The 25531-nt window shown below is 37.8% G+C and overlaps 2 protein-coding genes across 2 annotated transcripts; one reads left to right on the top strand and one right to left on the bottom strand.

Moving 5' to 3' along the window:
- Positions 1-1269: 1269 nt before the first annotated feature.
- Positions 1270-24812, top strand: LOC121407807. The gene is made up of 5 exons (XM_041599022.1): positions 1270-1816; positions 19281-19576; positions 19868-22592; positions 23212-23305; positions 24378-24812. Exons 1-5 carry the CDS (start codon positions 1782-1784, stop codon positions 24381-24383), a joined length of 3156 nt encoding a protein of 1051 aa, XP_041454956.1. The 5' UTR covers positions 1270-1781; the 3' UTR covers positions 24384-24812.
- Positions 12353-15318, bottom strand: LOC121407808. The gene is made up of 3 exons (XM_041599023.1): positions 15098-15318; positions 13306-14317; positions 12353-12650 (listed from the first exon to the last, which is right to left on the bottom strand). Exons 1-3 carry the CDS (start codon positions 15128-15130, stop codon positions 12400-12402), a joined length of 1296 nt encoding a protein of 431 aa, XP_041454957.1. The 5' UTR covers positions 15131-15318; the 3' UTR covers positions 12353-12399.
- Positions 24813-25531: the final 719 nt, after the last annotated feature.

Raw genomic sequence — 25531 nt, 5'->3', positions numbered from 1 at the left:
ACAACAATCTTAAGTAAGGGATATAATATCGGATAAATCTCAAGTATCAATTAATAGATAAATAACATTGTTTTGCGCCTATACTCAATTTCCTCACTCAGACCTGTCCTCACCTCACTGGCACTGTGCAAGTGCAAGGTAAAATATGTATAAAAAATCCAGAATAAGTGTGCTCAGTATTACTGAATTACTCTGCTACGTTTTGCAAGCTAGTCTAGACGTAACTAAATGAATGAAAATATGGCACTTTTTTCTTAGTCTCACTGGCACTGTGCAAGGTAAAATATGTATAAAAAATCCAGATTAAGTGTGCTCAGTATTACTGAATTACTCTGCTACGTTTTGCAAGCTAGTCTAGATGTAACTATAAATGAATGAAAATATGGCACTTTTTTCTAAGTTTTCTCTTTTCTTCTTTTTTCCTCCTCCTCCTCCTCTTCCCCTTTCTTGCCTTCCTCTTTTCTTTCTTTTCCTCTTCCTCTCCTTTTTCCTCTTCTTTTTTTCTTCTCCTTTTTCCCATTTTTATTTTTTCTCATGAAGGCACAATTTCCTCAATTTCTTCTGTTGCTTCCTGGGAGCGGTGCTCCCCGCTCCCGCACAATTTGACATCCTGTTCAAGGTATTCAAAATATACTGTTGATCCATCGATCATGAATATCTCATATTGACCTTATTTTGTAAGCTACAAGTAACTTACCTGTCCAAAATTGGAAGGAAAAATCCTGCGCAGGCACATTTTCATACCTCTAACTTAAGTGAACACTGTTCATCGAAGCATGATTTTTTTTCCAATTTTTCATATCATATGAAAGGTTGGTCCTTCAGCTTTCTATACATATCGACATTTCTTCATAAAATTACATATGCTCAATTTGGCAACCATTTCAAAAGTGTTACGTTTTTTTTTAGACACACGGTATAGGCCTATATCAAAATATTAAGATTTCTTTTTCAATCACAAAGTAATTAAAGTCAGGTCTTAAAGATTTTGATACTAAAACAGGATATGAATTTGCATTACAAAGATCATGGATTATGTTACAATTTATGAAACTAAAATGTAACGAAAAGTGTGAGCATGAAAGTTTCAGGACCCACTGCCCCCCCCCCCTCCCCCGATAACCTGTAGCTGACCACTTTCGTTCTCATGAATAATTCTCTTTCTAGTTATTACAAAATAATAATACGTCAATTCTACTAAGAATTTGACGATACTAAAATACGCCTATACTATTTTAGTGATGTTGCTGGTGCTGATAATTATATTGCTGATGATAACCACCATCCCACTCCTGTTATATATACAAAACAGCTGATCACAAAATAAGTATTAAAAAAATGATGATAACATAAAACCATGGGCGACTTTTGAAAGGACTATCTGGTAAAGTATCTACCAAACCACATTTCCGTATTAAGTTCCTGAATCCGGCAGTGTATACTTCAAACCAATGTAAAGAGATTGTATTACGATGTAGTATCACTGTATACTATAACTAGAACACATGATTTTATGCACATATTGCACATAGACTAGTAGAGCTTATTATATATGAGGGCAGGACTGCAGCTATGTTGCGAATCTCTACATTGCTTTTGAGGAAGATGTGATAACAATAATTGTGATCAATTAATTGATGGGAGCACCGCATTGCTCGACACGGATTTGGAACAAATCGACGAAAAATTCGTAAAATAATTTGGTGAATCTATTGGAGGATTGACTATATTTGAGGAAATGATGACAGACAAGTAATTGTGATGTGAGCTGGATATAAAACATGGATGGAACAACTGAAGCCAAAATAAAAAAGCGGTAAGGGATATAATAAAAGAATATAGATATATATCAATCGTGCATGATTAATACAATGGGCTTTGCTTCAAGGCAATATCAAATGACTAATACATATGAAAATATTTAATTTCCTTCTGAGTCTCTTGTACAGTGTGAAAAATTTCCAATTTGTCCAATTTCCAACTCATCTATTATCATTTGGTCTACCATCGGTTCGTCCACTATCCACATGGTCTAATTGCCGATTCGTCCACTCACCATTTGGGTCTAATAACCAATTGGTCCAATAGCCATTTAGACCATATACCATTTGGTCTAATAACAAATTGGTCCAATAGCCATTTAGACCATATACCATTTGGTCTAATAACAAATTGGTCCAATAGCCATTTAGACCATATACCATTTGGTCTAATAACAAATTGGTCCAATAGCCATTTAGACCATATACCATTTGGTCCAATTCGACTGTTTATTGTGCAAAATGAATGAAAGTGAAATGGATATTATACCAGCTGGTATGAGAGGAAATGGTCGGTTTATTAGACGAAGTAATGATTGGACCAAATGGTTGTTAGACGAAATTTTGAGAGACGGAATTGCATTAGACTAAATGAAATTAGACCATGTGGTGAGTGGACGAATTGGCAGTAGACGAATTAGCAATTTACCATGGGAATTGATACTTTTCACCTAATAAGCAGTCATAGAATATAGGGTGTTAAGATCATCCATTTTAGATCCTATATCCATTCAAGAAGGGGAATGCCAATTTAATATTCAGCTTGGATATTTTCTTTCTTATAGTTAGAACCCGATATTTAAACTATTTTTAAAAAAATAGCAGCAATTACCCGTGGCAGCACAGGGGTTATATCATTTTTCTTTATCAAGGTGTGTGTGGGGGGTGACATGCATAGGCGGCGGAAGTGGGGGACGGGGGTTTATCCCCCCCCCTAAATTTGAGTTGGGGGACGCCCCCCTAAACTTTTTTTTTCTTTTTTGCTTGTCAAAATTTTTTGGTGGTCTCCCCTTAAAACTGTTTTTTTTTGTTCTTGTCAATTTTTTTTTAGCTGTGTCCATCCAAAAATTTCATGTGGACCCCTCTTATTTCTTTGGCTTCCACCGCCAGTGGTGACATGTATGTACTTAGCCTGCCTATTCACACTGAAATATATTTAAACAACTGATTCATAGCAGACTTATGTTGGTACTGATGGACGAGTTGCGTTGTACGATCAAATAAACATACCTTTGGAAATCCATCATCATTCTTTTCGTGAATGATTTCATTGATATCGTATCTTACAGTCACACCAACGAAAGCGACTACAAACCGACTGATGGTTGTACATTCAAAACAACTTGGTAGCGTTGATCGGTCTGACGTAGGTTTCGTCGATATAACTGTCGATGTCATTGTGGTGCCACTTGTCAATGTCGTCTGGTAGTTCTAGATCCCTATTGTGTTTTCCCTTTTTCCGTTTTGTTCAATTTAATTTGTACTGTCGTAAATGAACGGGCGCTTTATAAATGAAATATATATTACCATCATTGTTTTTTTTTTCGTTATTAAGAGTTTTTATTTTCTTTCCCCAGGCCAGGCTCTCTCTTTGTGCATATGGAATGTATGACTGATCTTGAAATATGCGTTCCCCTTTTCAAGCATATTGCTGTAAAAATGCAACAAAGCAACAAAGCAGATAGTGCCTAAACAAATTTTAATGAGCCAAACGTTTTAAAGGAGCCAGATTTGGTACAAGCTGGAAAAGCTGTGAGCGAGTGAAGCGTGGAAGCAAATTTTGATCTTATACAAGAATCTAATTTTGTAATAGATTTTGACATGATAATAAGCAAATATTATCATACTTTTCAACTTTTTTTTCTCTCCTTTTTTTGGTCGTGATTTTTTTTTGGGGGGTGGGGTGTAGACGGTCCAGCCCCCCCCCCCCCATCTGTAGGCATATGTCAATAGTGTAAACACATGTTTTCACTTCAACATCGGAAAGCTTGTTATCTAACTCCACGGAAAGAATTCAAGTGCCTTTTCGATTGTGATTTATGGTCAAACGTTATACTTACATTGACTTTAGACTGTTATTGCGAAAGCTTACATTATGCGGGTGTCTGGGTATGATGGTGTATATTGATAGTATTTACAGAAGAAAACCCATTATTACGTCATCAGCAGCTGACAATCGGTGACTACATTCGAACTTGACCCGTTGCCTTCAAATCCGGATCATTTTCAGTAATTTTCGGAAATGCAAAAATTCCTGGAAATTTGGGAAATCAGAAAATTACAATTAAACTTTGATTAAACTCTGCTTAAATTCTGGAGAGCCAAAGTTTTTTATCTGTTTATATTGTATGTTTCTCATGTTTACTATTTTGATTCCTTTTGCTTTCATGAGGGAAAATGCATAAAAATACTTTAGTTATCATTCCCATACAATTATGAACAATTCAAGTGTCAAATGGGTTAATAAATTGGATGTTTACTGTTAGGGACTCGGGCCCCAATTGGCTCTCCATGGTTAAACCATAACTTTAAGTTCAGAATACGGGCCAAAGACTTGCCTGCAATCAAACGCACGCATTCGGGACGTTTGATATAGCTATACGCATGAAGTAAAGGAAGGACAGTGTTTCCACAGATCCAAAACCAATTTCCTGAGACTGAATCTTGAATTTCCTGAAATTCATAGACATTTCGTGGAAATATTTATTTTAATATTTTAACAAAAATGGGACAATAATATTAGTCCAAGGGACAAAAATCAAGGATTTTCCTCTTGTTTGTTGAATTCACTTTTTAGAAATAGCAACAAAATTACAAAATGCGAGCGCGGAGCGCGAGCAGAAAAATTTGAGCTATGGAATGAGGCAAACAATTCTTTGAATATAAACATGAATTTTTTTTTGTAATTGTTCTATTAACCCCCCCCCCTTAAACTCGGGTTTTTTAAGGTTTTTTTTCCTATGTCGAATTTATTACTGATAGGAGATTTTGTGTTTTATTAATCCTTTTAATTAATCCTTTAATTAATCATTTTATCAATGTTGTATTTCACTATGTTTTGGCGATCCAACTTTACAGGTTTTTACATGTATAACCTTAATGGAAAGCCACGCAGGTAATTTTGTATTAACTCACATTTGATGTTTCTTCGTATAATATCTTATTTGCGAAATAAAGATTAAATAGAATTGAATTGAAAATACGTCAACTTCTTCTGCACTCCCTACGTTTCCCTTTCTTTTTCCCTCTTTTTCTCCTTTAATTTCCCCCGTGTTTTTTTTTCAGCCAGTGGTAATAACGAAACTTGGACTTGGATCGAGAGGTTTTCTGAGGAGTGCTGAAAAGAGGCATATCTCTGTGTTCGACGGACCGTTTCACATAAAAATTTAAGCCAGTTGCACATAACCAATGCTAGTTTACGACTATAGGATAACATACAACACGGTTGTGTGATATTCTTATACTCATTTAAAGTGCCATTCATGTTTTGCTTTTTTCTGGACACTGTACTTCAAGCTTATGTCTTCTTGATGTATGACTGAACTATTGTTCAATATTGTTGCTCAAGTGGGTGTCAAGGGGTCTCAATCCTTAGTCATTATAGGTCGATTTCATGTCAGAAGTTCTCAGAACCCATATAATAATAAATCATTCTGGGGTTTCCCAATGAGTTTCCGGCCCTATTATGCCCTAGTTTTGTATTTTGCTTTGTTTTTTGTTTTGTATATATAACAGGAAAGGAAACCGATATGCCGGTCTAATCCATGATTTTCAGAATTTTGGGTGACGACCAAAGCTGGTTTGCCTTGTAATTGGTTCAAGGGGGTTGATCACACCTGAAAATAAAATCTATATTAAAACAAGTCATGGGATTGTGCAATGTCAAAGGCAACTAATCAGAACTCAGAGATATAACTGTCAAATCAATACTCACATGTAATATTCTATAGAAGAAAAGAATGTGTATGGAACTTATACCAATATTATTAACGTGTAAAGCTGTCCCGATCACACCCCCATACAGTCATGTTCATTAGGTCTTTTATAAGTAACTCGAAATAAACCTTGCTTGCCTTCTTTCTTTCTTTCTTTTCTCGAGCTTTGCGCTCGCGTTATTCGATTGGTGAGATATGTATCCTATTCATGAGTCACTAAATGCAGTCTATATCAGCCGAATCCTTTCTGGTCGGTACATTAAAAAATTCAAATCTTTAGTTAGATACACATCTTTTTCATGATAACAAAAGCTTCTTGGAATGTTTAATTTTCAGGTTTTGTTGCATGAAATGTCCAAAAGTTTGCGCCATAATTGACCAAAATGTGTCTTTCACAACTTCAGATTTGAAGATTTTTCCAAACCGCTCGCTCGTGGTAAAATAAAGCTTAAAACTATATATTTTATCAATAAGAAATCACTTCAAAAAGGCTTTTGCTCAACTTAATAAATACAAAACACACAACTATCTCACGCACATGATTATCTAATGGTGAACAGTGTTTGCATCGAACTGCCCATTTTTGCATATAAGTGCCCTTTTTTGGCTTTGACCCCCCCCCCCGAAAAACATTCCACCGCCCCTGTGTCATATAGAAAATATCTAGCTTCGGGAACTGACGTCATGTAAGCGTCTGCAATATTTCCTAAAAGCAATGTGAAAGATAATGTACCAAAATGATGGCCATTATCATGACGTCATGGTCCTATAGATACCATGTGTATATGCTATTGATGATATCTGCTTTCTATTCGCGTATGACCTGTACATAAAGCACTAGTTTATCACTTCCGGTGTGACCTCATCCGATTTGAATCAATTCCTGTAAAACATCAAGGACCAGTGAAGGATTAAACACTGACACATCTATTTTATTGAGTATCATAGCTTTCACGTGATCAAAATGTGTGATAATTGGCATTCGTAAAATGGGCTAAGGCGGAAAATATATACATTTTAGTGTTAACAATGGACCTAGGTTATCCCTGTAGGCATGCGTAAGAGTAAAAAAAAAGTGTATGGAAAATGTATAGTTATGTATGTATGTATGCGTGTATGTGTGTGTGTGTATGCGTGTATGTATGGGTGTGTGTATGCGTGTATGGGTGTGTATGTATGCATGTATGTATACATAAATTGGTTAAAATTTTAACCAGCACGAGGGTAATTATGTGTCCAGTCATATTTGGGGCTGTATTTTACCCAATGCGCGATGCACATTGTCCAGAAAGGTTGAAAAAATAAGCATAAATTGCTTTAGAATGGGCAAAATTTTCATCACACTGGAAAGATAAAAATGCCCAATGTTCGTTTGACACATAATTACCCTCATGGAGCATTTTTCCCCAATATTTGATTAGAGTGTAGTCAATGGGTTAATAAAAACTTAACCCTGAACAGGCCGTGGGAGGTTGATTCAACCCCCCCCCCCCCAACATTTTCTGCGATCATTCCGCCGCGCGAAATTTTTTGACCGCGCCACTCGCAGAGTTTATACTTTCAAGTCTTGCGCATCTTTTGAGACCAAATTTACGACGCCCGGGTACGCGGTTCCGAAATTACGCAGCATTTCGTAAGTGCATGTTAGACCAAAAATTGTTCCAAAACGTGATTTTGTGTATAAAGTCAATGCAAATTGAGTTTTCTCCTCTTATTCATAAGAATATGGTTATTTTTACTTTAAACAGCTGAAATCAATTGATTTTAACATAAGTTATGCTTCAAAAAGGTAGTGCAATAAATCTGGTGCAAAAACAAGGAAAAACAAAAGGTAGAAAACAGAGAAATACATAAGAAATTCATAAAACAATAAAATACATAAGAAATTGATTTCCAAACCGATTTTTTTTTTCAATTGCCATTGTTAAGAATGCTACAAAGAATACTTCTACCAAAAATTAGCATTCTAGTAGCTTTCTTTAGTGAATTAGAAAAAGTATGATTTATGCATAAATCAGAATAATTAATACATATAAGATAAAATCTCATTATTTTGGAAAATTTTACCATACAGCATTGTAGATTACAAGTTTTACAACGCACACTACCAGCGAGCAAATTTTTGCGGCGCTCGCGCGATCGTCGGCCAAGATCTCGGAGGGGGGGGGGTTGAATCACCCCCCCCCCTCCCCGGCCACAGAACAGAACAGCCAAAAAAGCCCGGCCTAGTTAGGGTTAAAATCATACTTTCCTTCATGTGGAATTCACCGTAGATGAATTACCTTCATCGTTTTACCTCTTACATTTTTATATTCTTATACAGCTCGCGCGCTGACACTTCCCCTTTTTAATTATACAGCACCCAAAACATGAAATAAAGTATGTGTCTTTTGTTGTAAAAAGGGTTTTTCATTATTACCGGTAATACATTGTTTTCATACAGCAAGCTTTTAAAAAACATTTCCTTCCCATTCCGAGGAATTACTGTGGACAGGGAACTTGAATGACTGTGTGAAACAGCAGACTGTAATTTGATATGATATCATGAGCATGGAAACGTCAAACATCAAAGGTGCACTTAAAGGTCAAGTCCACCTCAGAAAAAATGTTGATTTGAATCAATAGAGAAAAATCAAACAAGCACAATGCTGAAAATTTCAATAAAATCGGATGTAAAATAAGAAAGTTATGACATTATTTTCAACAAAAAAGTTATATGAACGAGCCAGTTACATCCAAACGAGAGAGTCGATGATGTCACTCACTCTCTATTTCTTTTGTTTTTTATTGTTTGAATTATACAATATTTCAATTTTTACGAATTTAGCGATTATAGGACCTCCTTGCCTGAAGCACAAAATGTTAAAATAATGGAATTCCACGTGTTCAGGGAGGAATGAAACTTCATTTCACATGACAATGACGAGAAAATAACAATATTTCATATAATAAAATACAAAAGAAATAGTGATGTCATCAACTCTCTCATTTGGATGTAACTGGCTCGTTCATATAACTATTTTGTTGAAAATAAGCGTAACTTTAAAATGCCGTAACTTTCTTTTTTTACATCCGATTTTGATGAAATTTTCAGTGTTATGCTTGTTGAATTTTTCTCGTTTTATTCAAATCAAGTTTTTGATGGGGTGGACTTGTCCTTTAAATTGCATGGATTCAAAATGAATCCAAGAGGACTGTAGTTAGGGACGAATCCGGCGAATTTTGGATTTCGCTTTGATACTGAAGATTCATTTCTTAAATCTCAAAGAATTCATATTCAAATCTCTTAAGATTTAAAATATATTTTCTTAGGATTAAAACTAAATCAAGAATCCGAGTGGTCCCTATATAGATAACGACAATTCACTTGGATTTATTTTAAATCCATGCAATTTATATAGAGTGTGGGATCGTTATACTTGGAAAAGTGTACGTGTGTGTGTATGTGTGTTAGGGGGGGTAATACAGGCAGTTCGTCTTTGCTAAATAACAGTATGTGTGATCGATGGTAAATCATTTCTATCAATAGTCGCAGAGGCCACTACTTTTGATTATACGTGTATTAATGACGGTGGTTGTTGAAGTGGCTTTCTTTCCTTGTCTCTTTTTTTCTTCTTGGTAGTGATTTTTATTTTGGAGAGGGGAGGGGGGAGCAAGCGCCCACAGGCCGCCCCCATCTCTAAGCCAGTAGCTTCTAATGAAACTGGAGTAATGTCTAATAGTAAGAATATCAATGGAGTATATAGAGCATTTGAATGTTAACGGAAACCCTGGACAGGAGGTTATATCCGGTAAAAGTTTTTATCATTACATTTTCGCATATACTCAGGTCAAATTAAAAAAAAATAGTTACCAATTACAAGTAAAGGGCCCTTTTCGACCCTCTTCACATTTTGTGTTCTTAGAGTGCAGCCATATAGCTCGAAGACACAAGTCATTGTGATGACTATCCCGTTCAGGCAAGTGCTCCAAACTTGCCATCAGCATGATTAGTCTGGTCAAATATTTCGCATTTATTCAGCAAGTCCGTAAAAGTATGGCTAACAAAATCATGTAAAAAAAACAACGATAGGTCCCTGCTGCAAATCATAACAAATAGGCCTATTAATACGAAATTTCATCAATTAGAAATAAAGATGAGGTAGACCAAAATCAAACAAAAAACACAAAATGGCGTCGAAATGTTGCCGAAATGCAACATGATAGCCCCCCCCCCCCCCCCCATAGCACTTTATATGCAACCATGTGCGAAATACAATGACACAAACGGAGGAGTGGCCGAGGAATTATCGAAATTAGTTAGTGAAACTGAATTCTGAAATGTTGTCGGACTCTGTCTTTGTCAAGGACAATTCAAAATGGACTAAGCAAGGAAATGTACAAAAATGAATGCCCATCGATCGGACAGCGTAAGTCGGTTAGCGGTTTGGCTGCCTCATGCACATGAATATCAATATCCGTCCGTTCCTGTCATGGTCCGCTCAAAAGTATGGGTTTATTATGTCAAGGGGCACATGAAGTCAATAGAGAAAAATGTTTTTTCTAATCGTCTCCACTGTGTCTTTTTTATCAACTTATACCTCTACAAAACGCTTAAATCTATTTTTCGTAGGGACACTTATATTAAAAATGACAATATGCGTGTTTGTCATATTGCCTCCGAAGAAGATTCTGGTAGGATCGAAAGCTTATGCCCCATTTGACTCTCTAATATTCGTGTGAAATAAATTCATCGCATTTTTTATATGGCATGGCTCTTTTTATTTTAACAAGACACTCTTGATTTCTGTTAAGTTATATGATAAAATATGGCCTCCATGAATTTAGAGTAGATTGTTTAGAGTGCTAAGGGTGAGATATAATGATTTCAAGATTCATTCAAACGAGGGCGTTAAGCGTCGAAAGGTTCGAAGCTTTCGCTTGATTTCGCTTGAAATAATAAAAAAACGACCCTGGTTATAACACACACACACACCCACCCACACACACACACATATATATATATATATGTATATATAATACATTTATATAGGATATATTGTGACACAAAAGATACCCACGCTTTGCAAACAGAAGGGGTGCGGCCTTCAATCAATATAACATGTAATTAAATAGAGTAGGTGAAAATGTGAAAAGATAAAAAAGTTGAAGAAATATATACGGATTCTCGCTTTCCGTTTGTACGGTGACATTCAATTGAATTAATTAATAATGGGAGAGCTCTATACACTGTGCTCGTGGCAATGACTATATGTATGTTTGAGTTGCCAGGCAACCCTTACCTCTAAACAAAGTATACACTGACAACACAAGACATGCAATAACCATTATCAAACAACTCCCACAAAACCCTTTAAGATAAAGATTATTCAATGTAAAAACATTATGATAAGTATAATAGGAAAAACAGGAGCTATAGGAACACACCATTACTCTCATGCTAAACTGTTTAAACCCTTGATAGAATTATAATACATTTAATATCAAAACTTTATTATTCTACGATCTGCATTGTGAAATGTGAGCATCAAAATGTATTTAACGAAGGATGCAAATTTAACCAATCATGTTCCTATTTAAAAGTTGACAAACGTAATCATTATGTACGAATGATTTGTTATTCCGATCGTATTCGTTACCAAGGTTATGAGAATTGTACACAATAAAAGCACTAACTAGATTCAAACAGTCCACGTTTCATTTTTTAATCACTGAAACAGTATGATAATTAAGAATATCTTTGACATCAAACGATTACACAGTTTCTGATTCATATAAATTCACATTGCCTGGTTCATTTTGACAAAATCGCAAGGCTTTGCAGGGCCGTCGCCAGGGGGGGTGCGGAGGGTGCGAACGCACCCCCCTTCAGAACCAAAAAAAAAAAAAAAAAAAAACCGGAGGGGGGTAGGGATACTTGAGGGCTCTTTTGAAAAAAAACGTTGTTTTTTGTGTTTTTGTGTTTTTTTTTCATAAAAAGCACCCCCCCCCCCCTAGAAAAAAGCTGGTGACGGCCCTGCTTTGTAAGTTGTTCTATCAAAACAATCCAACGAATGATATGGATGAAGGAGATATAGGTAACATGTAAGAATAAGTTTTGTGTACAATAAAATATATGGAAAACACATTCAAATTCTAATAACAATAAGAAATTTATTGAAATTTAATGTTTTTGAAAGAGTGACATGCATACAAGTAGTATAATATATACTTTTTGTCAACAAAGTAAAATGCACTTTTGTTGAATAGTTTATGCACTCTATTGATCTACAGTTATAATAATAATACGGGTGAGTCTCCTGCTTTAGTATTATCAGAATGGTCTTTTAATAAATACATTTCATCATTGTGAATTTTGGTTTAAAAATCATGGTCATATTACTCGAAGAAAACAAATAAGCTGCATAAATATTGCACAATGTAGGATTTAAATACAATGTATTACCCTAATGATACAAATGCATATTCTTATTTGTTGATGCATTGACACTTATTTTACTACAAGGGCCTGAAATATTGTCTGTGACTCCCAATGACGATTTTCATTTACACATGTAGGCCTATAGGTTTTTGTCCTTTAGGCCTATACTCCCCCCCCCCCCCCTTCGTCTCTCAAATCCCATTTTCAAGGCATGTAATGAACATCACACAGTATAGATGTAACCGCCGGTTTCCGGACTGGTATCTGTTGCCGGGTTGAAAGATCCATACAACCGGCAAGCGCCAGTGACCTTTGACCAGCTGAACGCCTTGCAAATCGCGTTGGGTTCTTGTGCGCATGCGCTCGCGCAGTTGAAGGTGGTACGGGTGAAATATTCCTGATGGGGTTCCTGCGTGATCCTATTACCCTTGGAGGAGAAGCTGAATGATGACGATCGGTATATATCATGACAAGCTGGATACGATAAGAAGAGGGAGGGGGAGCACAACATGAATATATCAAAATGCACAAACAAATGCAGCTGTTTAACAGAAAAAATTATTTAATTCAATTTATACATGATATGGCTTCTCCAGAAAGAATAATTACAATAATGTTGGAGAGAAAATAAAACATTGGAAATACCTTGTGGGATATTAATATTACAACTTAAGTTGGAAAAGGTGCAAAAATGCACCCCTTTGTTATAACTTTGCACCCGAAAAAAAGTTTTTAGGGCGCATAATGTAGCTATATAGCTGCACCAAAAGGTCACTATTTTCTTTTTTCTCACCTTTTTCAATCTTTTTGTTCATTAAAAGCGCTATTTTTAATAAAAGGGAACTGTAATCTATAAGTCTGGCGGAGTTCACCGGGAAAATAAAAAAATATATATACTAGTATACAAAAAACGGGGGGAAAAGACAAGGAAGAAAAAGAAGAAGGAGAAAAAGAAGAAAAAAGGAAAGGGAAAAGGGGAGGAAAAAAAGGAAAGAACATAAAGAGAAGAAAGGTAAAACGGAAGAAACATTATTAGTAAGAACCCAATCATCCCGAAATACTAACAAATGGGTGAAAAATAGAATATCATTGAAAGATGGCAAAATGAAGCGGGAATAAAAACACTTACCGTTATCTCCCGTGAACATGGAATCGTAGTCGATACAACGCAGTCGTTTGAATCCCTGGGCACCAACTGACGACCCTGCAGTTCCAGCACAGAAGGAGTTCACGAGAGCAAAGTAGGAGACACTGCGATCAGAGACCTCGATCTCGTAGGTTGCGTCCATTACCAAATCGTAATATAGGGCACAAATTCCGTTGTGCTGCCTTAATTCATCAATAAACTCAAGTTGTGGTTGTCTGGTATCATTCCAAACCCTGATGACATTGAACACACCATTGAATTCACAGGACGTTACGACCGTGATGACGCCCGACGAGACGCCGTAAGTTGTGGCGTCTGGGACATAGATGTAGGTGTCGCCACTGATGTATTGCTCCTCGGGAGGAATAGTTACCATGGCAGCGTTCACTGTTTTCAAGGCAACGACTTCGATCGGTTTATTGCTTGTGAGACGCGCCAGAGAGAGGTTTGTGCATTCTACGACAGTTTCTCCCTCGTCGAGAAGCGCAGTGATCACAGTGTCCAAGTTCATGGTGACGGTGGTGCCGTTTCTTCCTGCGACAATCATGACGCAGAAGTCCTCGTCGTCTCCTGGAAACGAAGGAACGTTGAATACTGTCCCCCAGCGATCAAACGGGGTCAGTTGCTCTATGACAGCGTCGCAATCTTGATCCCAGGTTTCGTGTCCGGGTGAGAAGGCACAAGGTGTCCCACAAACCACAGACACTGGATGATCAGCCAGGAGGCGGGATCCACTGAAATCATTCGTAAGGATCCTGATCAAAATATTCTTCCACGGTTCCAGGCAGAATTCTTTCTCGTCCCCGCGATCGTAGTTTCCTCCGCTATAAACTTGAGCCGGGCCATTGAATCGTATGTTCACTCGAGTTGAAGAGTTCATTGACGAGATGGTGACATATCCGGGGGATTGACCGGTCATCGTAACGAGGAAGTACTCCTGTCCCAAATATTCTTCTGGAATTACACTGAAAGCTCCGTAGGAATCAAAACTTCTCTGAAATATCGGAAGGGTTCGATTGGTATGAGATTTATAACGATTATTTACTTCTTTACACTCAACACCATCACCACCACCATCATCATCATCAACCACATCAACATGGATGACGCTATAGTGGCGACTGTCCCTGCGATTCTTTTAAGTAGTTAAAAAGAGGAAAATATACAGAATGAGAAAGAGAGAAAGGGAAGGAGAATAAAGAGCTGAGATCAAATAACTCATTGCCCTTGTTATTTATCTGAAAAAAATGATGACGTCACCTTTGAAGTCAAAGTTTTCCCGTTGTCAAAACATTGAAGAATATATATCCATGACCATGCAACAGGAGAAAACGAATATTTGTGTCCTTTTCATAACCTTAAAGTTTAATTCAATCTCAAGTAATTACGTCTTACACACTTTTTGTAAATATATGTATTTTAAATGGAGTCGTTAGTTAGCTAGTCTGACTATCTAGATATGTTCTTATAATTATGTGTTTTCTAATTTTAAAGGTGTGGCAACGTCTCATGCATAATTATGCTTACATTGTCATACCTCTGTATGTCTGCCTCTGACATACAATCATTTGTGCAAATGAACATTTACCTCTTTTCATGTAAAAGATATTAAATTTACTTTTGTAATGGTCACATTGTGTATATTGTCACGACATATGCACGCACAAACAAACGAATAAATAAATACATAATAAATAAATAATATAAACAAGACAATATGGAACCCCTCCCCCCATAAATGCAAAATTAAACTAAGGCTTTTGTCTCGACTCACCGGCGAAGGAACACCGTTGAATGCATGTATCATGGATTCCGCCTCAGTTTTGATATGAAATACATCTTCGATCGCATTCTTTGGAGGTACACCATGTGTATTTGGTATGGGAGCCTCTACAAAAGCCAATCCTGATGCTATGTTATGAAAGGGAAGGAAAAGATCTAAGCTTTAAAGGCAAGAGTCCAGCTCAAGGGGAGGGACATGTACACAGCTAGGACCCTGTAACACAAAGGTTTTCGCTAAATGAAACGGCCTATAAAGATCATCGTTGCATGCACACTTTGCTCGAGTAGACTGCCTAGGAAGCAATCAGAATATTGTTCCCTAGACTGCCTAGGAAGCAATCAGAATTGTTCCCTAGACTGTCTAGGAACCAGTCAGGATTGTTCCCTAGACTGTCTAGGAACCAATCAGAATTGTTCCCTAGACTGTCTATAGGAACCAGTCATAATTGTTCCCTAGACTGTCTATAGGAACCAGTCAGAATTGTTCCCTAGACTGTCTAGGAACCAATCAGAATTGTTCTTTCAAATACGAGGTCCTGATAACCATTCTAGAACATATTTCTCAGGAGTTTGTTATTTATAGTGTTCCCGGAGGGGCCACTTATACCATGGTCACATTTGCTCTACGGCGGCCGTACGGTGAGTCGAAATCAGCCGTTTTATTCATTTGTATTCAAACCACCTATATTCAGCTGGTACAAAAATGTTAAAACGGCTGTTTTTGACTCGCCGTACGGCCGCCGTAGAACAAATGTGACCATGGTATTACATTGACGAGTGGATACCATGCGCGACCAAAAAAACACGTAAAAAGGATGTCTTTTTCACGATAGGGCACGTTACGTACGTAACGTGATAAGGGTGTCAAAAATAATGAAAAAAGGGTATCTATTTCGCTAGGAAAATTACGTGTTTAGGGTCGAATTTGCGGGGATGATAAAACAAAATTAAAATGTTTTATAAAGGATGTCATTTTTGCCCCAACACTTCGTGTTTAGAGTCCGATTTGCGCGAGGTGTGGAAGTGGGGTCGTACTAAACCAAATAAGGTAAAGCCGACGACCGAAGGAACCGTAACAATAAAACATTCCTGTACTTGTTTAGGGGTTCATTTCAGGGAATATTTGCCAAGAGTATCGTTTTGTTTCCAATACTTGTTAAGGGTAGGGTTTCACACGCCAATACTTGTTAAGGGGTTCATTTTCAGAATATGGAAATTACGTGTTTAGGGTGCTTTTCGAGACCCCTTGGTCGCGCATGGTATCCACTCGTGAATGGAAGTGCCCCCCCCCCCCGGGATAGTGTTAAAGAATTAGTAATATTTTTTTTGCGCGGAATATAAACGCAAGTTACTTTACTGCATATAATGAAGGGGAGGGGGTGCAAGAAGCCAATAATACATTTAAGGTTCGAATTCTTGAGTAAAGCATAAATTCTTGTGATCGTTTTACAACAATTAGATGATTACTGGTCTTCTTGTTGCAAGAGAAAGTATAATTTAATCTTGTTTGATTGCATTTTGGAATTTGAAAATATATCACCAACAAATTCTTCGCAGCACATCTTAGAAAAACTTGAGAGATGGCTCGGAGAGAAGGGGTCCGTCTCCGTCTTTCTGAATATTACTTGAGATGTTTCACAATACTTCAGATGGGAACAGAACTGAAGACCAATATTTAATAACTGAATACTTCGTTATTCCGGACTTTCGCATTCACTACGGAAACACCCTCTGCAACGCACCAATTCCTGTGAAAGTGCAAGTCAAGTCAGAAAAGTGAGCTGAGAGTCTTTTGTCGAAAGTTGGTGGACCAGGGGAGTGTTTCATCAACATTTTCATCCGACAAGTTGTCAGATCTGACATCTTTCTCTGATGTTGATTGGTACTGTTACTATGGTAACTGTCAGATAAAATGGGACTTGTCGGATAAAACGTCGGACAAGTCCTTCATGAAACGCCCCCCGGGTAGGCATCGGAATCTCATGACTCTGGACAACGACATATTTGCAATTGTTCGTCTGGTGCAAACCTGCGGATGATCAGCTGTCCCAGTGCATCAAATTTCAACAAAAGCTTTTCAGATCTCCTTTGAGATATTAATTGCATTGTCAAAGGAATTGACGCGTTGTAGATTGTTTCCCCCGTAGTAAATGCGAAAACTTCCCATTGAATTTGGTTAGAACTGTTTAGTAAAACCATGGACCTATCCATGGTAAAACCCACACTGCTGTAGATTAATACTTGCGATTGAGTATATCCACCTGCGGCTGTGTTAGATTTTTCGACTGTATCTGGAAGCCGAAATCCCCTTGTGATTGTAGATTGCGACCGTTTGGAGTATAACCAAACACAAAACGGGTAGAGAAGAAAGAGGAATTGTCATTTTCTCCAACTAAATGAAAGAAAATGAAGACAGAAGAAAATCATTGAGACTAAAATTTGGAAAACCAACGAGAATAAAATAACCGAACTAATATTGCACAGGAAAGAAGCAAACTGATATTGCTAATACAAAATCATTCAGATAAAAATCTGAAAATGGACTAGACTAATAGTGAATAAGATGGAATTTACCTGCGCAGCTTCTTCCGTGGGTTGAGTCCAGAAACTCGGCAAGAATCAAGAATACTGCAACAACAATGGCTTTCGATGTAACGGGTGAAAAACTGGCCATGGTATTCGTCAAAGAAAATTTCCAGAAGATTTATGAGTATCATTAGAATAAGATTTGTCTTGCAAGAGAGAGGCTAATTGCCTAATTCTAATAAATGTGACCAAGTCTTGGCTGCTTTCGAATACAAAAAAACACACAAAAACCTATCGGAAATATAGTTCGGCCGAATACATTCGCGCCGACTCGAGAATAAGAGCAGAATCAATTTTCACTGCGCCCATTAAAGAGTGCGTCACTGCTATCTGCGCGGTGATGGTGAGAGATAGGAATTTATAAATTTCCAATTAGATCAGACCCACCATACCCAATCATAATTATTAACCAATAATATCGGGAATAATCTTCAACGTTCGCTGGTAAAGCGTGACCCAAGTTCATAACGGTTTTGTCTTTCTTTTCTCCGCGGTCTCGTAACTTGTTTCAATTATCAGATTATAATTATTTTGAATATCGTTGTAGTGGAATGTATAAAAGTTGATTACAGTTATAGTCAATTACAATTAACTGTTACGGGCAATTCAATCATGCGTGCATCCTTCATAAATCCGTCAACTTTGTCAATTGGAAAAAGAGCAATCATTAATATTATTCTATCAAACTCGCTAGTAGAAACATTCATTACGTATGCTCCATGTAGGATATATTCATGCACACACGAATTAGTGTTTTGATCAATATCAATTTCCCCGTCATTAATACAAATCCCAAACAGTAAGGGTTACAGTGACTAGGAGTAGTTTTGGCTGGCCTTAAACAAGCTGTAACTTGTGTTTTATAATAATAATAAAAACAATAACGGTATATTTACCCAGGGTATAGCCACTTCAGTCCCGAAAACTGTTCTCCCAGCGGGCCCTGCTATTATTATAACCCGGCTAAGCTAAGCTACCTATTCAGGTGCACACAGCTTTTTGAGGAATTACTTCCTACCGGTACCCATTTACCTCACCTGGGTCGAGTGCAGCAAACTGTGGATGAATTCCTTGCTGAAGGAAATTACGCCATGGGTGGATTTGAACCCACGACCCTCTGTTTCAAAGTCCGGAGACTAATCCACTGGGCCACGACACTCCACATTACCTTCTAACTATTGAAACAGAATGATGGGTAACAAGAAAACGTATTTCGCTGCTGTCTCTACCTAATCTGTTCAAAGTTATGAATGATTTAAAGCAGGCCTAAGACATGTTCTGTCTAATGTTATTGTGCTAGGTCACAGGGATACACTATTATGCGCATGTAAAGTTTCATCACTTGTGCGTAAAGTCATATATAAGTAGTAAATATGATATATATGTATATAGAGGTACTAGTCCCCCTCCCCCATACAGCCTATCCAAATTATGATGTGTACGTATTTGAGTGAGTAGAATGAATGATAAATTTATAAATGTGACCACATCACCTACCTTGGTTTTTAATTTGAATATTTTAGAATTTTAAGAGGTTCGGTCGAAATTTCATTTATTGCTATCCTCTTTTGATCTAATTGATCCTCCAGTGCAAGCTACGTGAAAGGTCTAGTCAGTCTGACAACTCCTCTAAGTGAGACCGAACTCTTGAAGTTATCTGAAGAGATCAGTCCCAACGACTGGCGAAAGCTCTGCTTCCGACTAGGAATCGATGAACCAACTATAGCCCGAGCAGAGAGGGAAAACCAGGCCCATTTAGCTGGAGGAATCTACAAGACTTTGACACAATGGAAGCAAGATCAGCTGGAGAACGAGGAGAGGGCGGTGTTGCTTGAAGCTCTCATTTCTTGTGGATTACGACGTCTGGAAGATAGACTAACGAGAGGTATTGACTCTCAATAAATTGTCTTGATTTCTTACTTAAAAATAAAATGATATCCACCATTCTGATAGTTTGATAATGACAGAATAATTTAAGATTTAGTGAAGATGCTAATTAGTTAAGACCTGGGTCTTAATTTAAACAGGCATTTCAGGAGAAACTTGCATATTATACAAAAGAGATAATCTAAATAAAAATTTGCCATCATGTCATGTGCAACATCCAAGATTTTGTGAGCTTTAAGCTTTTTTTTTTATTTCACAAAACAGATTATCTTCTTATCGTGTCTCATAGGTTTCCCAAAGCGCATCGGGAGTGTACATGCACAAGGACCTTTCTGTTCCACCCTCAACGTAGCCCAATGCCGCAAAGAACTTATGAACAACTACCGGACATCGCTTTGTATGATCCAACTAGTTCCCTGGGATCCTAACTCTCACGTAGACATGAGCACCATTTTCACCAATGTCTGCCTTGTCACGGCAGACACATCTACTGCCACTAAACAATGGATCATTCTGCCAGGTTCCTACAATGATATCCTGAAGGTTAAGGTCAACAATGCTAAACCTCTGCGGATTCTCATCGAGGGAAAGGCTGGGAGTGGGAAGACCACCTTAATGTCTAAGCTTGCCTATGACTGGATGGAGGAGTCGACAGACTCACCTCTCAAAGATGTCCCTCTCGTCTTTTGTCTCCAACTCCGTCTTCTCAACCAGGACGATGACTTCGGGGAGGCTGTAGTTGAGAACCTGCTCCCTGAGGATACTCTCATCACTCCACAGCAGATAGAAGAGTATTCCCAGGCTAACCCAGATAAGGTGGTACTTGTTCTTGACGGATATGATGAGTTCATATCAGACATTCAGGGTATCAAGGGCCTCGGGAACATCCTTAGAATCATCGAGAACAAGCGACTGACTGGATGTACTGTTATTGTAACGTCCAGACCGTGGAAGGCTACAGATTTCAAAGACCATCATCTTGCCAAGCACTATGCTCATATGACCGTTGAGGGCTTCTCTGAGGATAGCACCAAAGTCTTCATCCGTAAGTACTTCCAAGACAACCTAGAGCTTTCAGACAGCCTTTTGGCTTATCTTAAGGATAACCCTGCCATCCAGACAGTAACACCATTCCCTCTCTTCTGTGCAATGCTCTGCCAAGTATGGAAAGAAGAAAGGGATGCTCACAGAGAGGCAATGAAAGATATTGTCACACTCAGCAAGCTCTTCGATCATATCTTGAGATATCTCTGGGCTCACCACAACCAGAAGCACCTAACTGGACAATCTTCAAGGAAAGGTAAGGAATTGTCAAAGAGAATGACTCTTACTCGCAAGAGGGGAACTTCCGCTTATATAAAGATGGATATAGGCGTTTGTCTCAAGAAGATCGGGAAGATCGCTCTTGAAGGACTCATTAGTCCCGATAAGAAGCTCCAATTCAGTGAATATGACTTCAGGAAATGCCCCGATGTCCTTAAGGTAGCGTGCTCTGTTGGGCTTCTTATCCGTCAGAAGAGTAACCCAACAAGTTCACGAAGATTATCAAGACAGGATTCCATTCCTCATCACGGGATCACTTTCTTCCATAAATTGGCTCAAGAAAAGTGTGCTGGAATTTACTTGTCTTCCATGTGCACAAAGCAACCAAAGAAATTCGTGCAAACCCTCAAAGATGTCTACATATTGACCAGAGCAGACGAGTTCCGATATGTTCTGCAATTTGCCTGCGGTGAAGACCTTTACACCGCAAAGAAGATCCTCCGACACATGCCGAATATCACGCCTTATCAAAAGTTGGCATTGGAGTGCAACTTTGAGAGTCAGTCTAAGATCAAGTCAAACAAGAGACTATCGAAGTTCTTTGTGACACAACGACTGTTCATGACCGGAAGACCGTCTGTCTACTCATTCAACGCCCTTGAATACTATATGAATAACTGTGATATTCTCAGTCCGGAAGATGTTCCAGTCGCCTTCACATACTTTTCCACCGATGGTGTTGGTCCAGCCCAGCTTGGTAAGGTCACCAGCATCTTGAACCAACCTCAACTGCAGTTTTTAATCCAGTTTAACATGGAACAGTCGAGAATCGAAGGCCCTGATGTCAAAGGCTTCATTGACTCACTCTCCCAGAAAGAGTTCATTGGTGTCCTAATGATGTCTTCAAATGTTGCTGGTCAACAATTTGTGGAAAGTCTTCTTGATATCCCTAAAGATGGCCTTAAATCAATGGTCATGATGTACCTGCCAGTGCTCGATTCCAGGTGGGCCACCGATATCCTGAAGAAACTTCCTTCTATCTGTCCTAGAATCGGAGCACTGGAAGCTTCTTTCACACCCGAAGAGATTGCAGAAAGTGAGGAGTCAGATAACCCGGAGGAAGACACAGGAGCTGAGATCATTCCGTGTGACACAGGGGAATCATCATCAACACAATCAATGGAAAGCAGAGATGGTGAATGCTGCTCATTCTCTGAACTCGCCACACTGTCGCTTAAGGGGTGTGTTCTCTGTCAGAAAGGATCAATGCAACTGGCATCAACCCTGTCGCTGGCGAAAAATCTGGAAAAGCTTCACTTGACGAAGCCATCGTTGCATTGTTCTTTCTACTCTCATCTGACCGTCCTTGAATGTCTTCGTGAGTTCTCTGTAACGGATTACACATTCGGAAAGTTCAATCTAGACAAGTTCCTTGAGAAGTGCCCCATCTTGGAAGACGTCTATGTTGCCGCCATAGAAAACCATCCACACGATGTAAATGGTGTCATGAAGTCCCTTACCAATGCAATAGCTTTCACCCCTGTGCTGAGGAGTATCACTCTCTGGTTTCCTGGTGAAGGTAGTTACCGAGATGGTAGGATAGAGGATGTGGTCTTCAAGGAGTTCTGTGACGCTATCCTGCGGACCTCTCAACTCTCAAAGCTTCTCTTATGGCACGTTCCGCTCGGAACAGAACTGGTTATGAAGCTACTGGAAGTATGCAAGCAGCACAGGAATCTCATTACCATCAGGTAAATGTTTAAAAGTTAATACATTCTGTGTTTTCAAAGTTTATGCTATCAAGCACAATGGCTGAAAGAGGTGTATCAAGAGGTATAATCCATGGGGCACGACAATTTTACGTGATACAATTGTCATAAACAAAGACTCCAAGCCCAAGGAAGATTTTGTGAAACTGAATGATGAAGAACAACACCACTGATCTCTCACACCCTCGTCACAATCTTCTAATTTTTTTCTGTGTTTTATCTTTTCATAATATGATTTTCTAACCCCATACTGGTATGGTTTAAAAATTAAAACGTTTTGGTATTTTTTGTATATTCGACCTAACCAATAGTTAAGTAATCTTTGTTCAACGTTTGATAATTTTTCGTTTCTTTTTTCTTCATTGAAAAAGTAATAACATTGAAAAGAATATATGTACTTGGTTTGATTGGCAAGTTATCAAAATGTTGAATATTTTCTTAAACGAGAACGACCTCTGTTTATATTCGCTTGCTCCACAGACTTGATCAACTGTAGAAGTCGAACATTCCTGAAGTGAGTGCTCACCATCTTGATTTCATGTTTGATAAAATCTTAATAAACCTTTTTAAAAATAGGTATACTTATAATTCATTTTAACAGGCTGAGTCGATGTTACACAACGAACTGTGGTCGAATACCTGAGCTATGTAATGAACTGTTTGACATCGGCCGTCGAGTTTACGTTGCTCATGGGGTAAGCTGAAAAATAAAATTGTTTCGAATAAATTACTAGAGTACCCCTGAAAAGCACATCCACGGATACCTGCAGTCATAATTATCCAATTATCGATATCCCCAACTGTAGTTGAGTAAGATATATTAAGATTACGAATTTTCGCCACTTATGAGACTTAGTGGATATACATTTTGACAAAGTGCTTGAAACTTAAAACCATCTTCATGGGATAATATTTGTCTAAATATATATATATAGAGAGAGAGAGAGAGGGAGAGACTTGCTAAAAGCCATAATATTATATTCCTGATATTTTCACGGTCTTAAAAAGAATTAGAAGGTATTTTGATTCAGAAAGTGTCCATAAAGTATAGACAAACTATTTAAAATGTTTTTTAAAAAAAATATCATTACTAATTTCACATTATTTTCACTTCTAATACTTCGACTATATAGTATAGCTATAATAAAATGTTTCAATGTTATTCTCTTTCAACGTATATTGTATTCTATTCCATTTCCTCTACAAGTAATTATTTTTCAAGAAGCGAATTCTGAATCAAGATAATTTATCATTGTGTTGATACTATATTATAGGACGCCAAAATTAATTTACAACCTTTAGTTTCCCTATTCTGATACACGTATGATAAAGAATAGAGACAATCCCTTCTCTTTTTAGGGGTGGGGGTCATACCGAATATATGCTGAAGCCCGATGCTGAAGGCATTCATAACATACTTGGGGCCAAAGTAAGGAAAATGTCCCATTTACAATACTACGATTGGAAAGAGATTTGATTTCCAATATTTTTGCGGCATCATGGCCCTATTAGAAAGGAATGAAGGTTGATCTTGTATTGTCCCACTTCAGTTTATATAGCTATCTCCCATTAAATACTAGGTCAATGAATAATATTTTATTTTAAGAGAAGACACCAACAAAATATGCAGATTTTACTTAATTGAAAATGAAATAGCTTGAATCGGACCTGTTTCAACTCTGCATGTTCCAAAGGCTTTTCATCAATGATTTTCAGTAAAATTAGTTTAATATCTTTATATCCGTCTTGGTTGATTGATATTTACAGCACTAGACTGGCCATGCGAGGAATCAGTATCACACTAGACTGGCAATGCGAGAGATCTACCTTACATGGCAACACACCCTAGAATTGAACAAGACGTGATGCCAGGAAATGCTCATGGAATAATGTCTATTATGTATTCATTGTAGTTTACTATAAAAGTACTGTTTGTCACGGATATATTTTGTTTTGTCCATCAACAATGAATATTCACTACGAGGTAAATGATGTGACTTTGTGAGAGAAAGAAAGGGGAGACGGACAATGGCAAACCCTCTATAATTTTATTTTAGGGGGTGGGGAGTGGGACAGTCTTGATGATAGTACTTACTTGTATCACTGTATATAAATCGTAAATCGTTATTTTTCTATCATTACATGCTGACAAAGTCGGCGCTAAAGATATAAGGTGAAGAACAAGTATTAAGGCATACAATATTCGGTTGATAATCTGAACATGTATCTGATATTGATGATACAATGTACAATTTGCAAGCTCGTCACTTTCTATCTCTGTACGTCGAGTTTCCGGTCATTTTTATCTTATTATTTAACATTGTATGTAAAAATTAACGCCCACAAAAAGGTATGTTAAGGTAATCTAAAACCAGTGTCAAGTTGGAAATGACCGACCTAGCACCACTGGCCGGTCCAGGGCCGCTCCGTAGCCCCCTTTTGAGAGAGGTATTTTATTTTATTTTTTGCTGTCAAATTTATCGGGAAGAAATTACATTAAGTGAAGTGAAAACCCTTTTTTTGGGGGGGGGCTTATCAAATTTTCATCGGGAAAATATGCCCCCTTTTTTTCCAACAAGCGTACCAACACTGTTAAAAAAACCCTGATTTTACAGAAAAATAAAAGAAGATTTTGCAAAAAGAAATACCAGAATCATTCTTTAAATTCATGAAACAGGAATTTTTCTGCATTTCAACAGAACAGGTCTGTTAGAAAAAGGGGAAAAGAGTGTTTTATTTAAGGAAATTTGTAAGATTACACACACCAAATACCAATTTCCTGTAAGATTACGCAATCTGGTAAGATTACAGGTGTTCTCGAGACTCTGCTGCAGGAACTTCTTTTAGTTTAAGGATAAATTTTCTAACAGTGAAGGCAAGGGAGTAATACAACCAATCAGGGGATACCCCCCCCCCCCCTC

This window comes from Lytechinus variegatus, chromosome 2 (genome assembly GCF_018143015.1).
Source record: "Lytechinus variegatus isolate NC3 chromosome 2, Lvar_3.0, whole genome shotgun sequence".
Taxonomy (NCBI): domain Eukaryota; kingdom Metazoa; phylum Echinodermata; class Echinoidea; order Temnopleuroida; family Toxopneustidae; genus Lytechinus; species Lytechinus variegatus.
Note: the sequence above shows the minus strand (reverse complement) of the source record. Positions and strands in the feature narration are given on the sequence as shown.

What these genes read in the sequence shown, in the direction of transcription:
- LOC121407807 (XM_041599022.1), top strand. Translation starts at nt 1,782, where the DNA reads ATGGATGGAACAACTGAAGCCAAAATAAAAAAGCG. An exon ending in GAAGCCAAAATAAAAAAGCG is followed by an intron (nt 1,817 to 19,280) that starts GTAAGGGATATA and finishes TTGATCCTCCAG; the next exon opens with TGCAAGCTACGTGAAAGGTC. An exon ending in AGGAATCTCATTACCATCAG is followed by an intron (nt 22,593 to 23,211) that starts GTAAATGTTTAA and finishes TCATTTTAACAG; the next exon opens with GCTGAGTCGATGTTACACAA.
- LOC121407808 (XM_041599023.1), bottom strand. Translation starts at nt 15,130, where the DNA reads ATGATACATGCATTCAACGGTGTTCCTTCGCCG. An exon ending in TCAACGGTGTTCCTTCGCCG is followed by an intron (nt 14,318 to 15,097) that starts GTGAGTCGAGAC and finishes CCGATATTTCAG; the next exon opens with AGAAGTTTTGATTCCTACGG. An exon ending in CATGTTCACGGGAGATAACG is followed by an intron (nt 12,651 to 13,305) that starts GTAAGTGTTTTT and finishes TATCGTATCCAG; the next exon opens with CTTGTCATGATATATACCGA.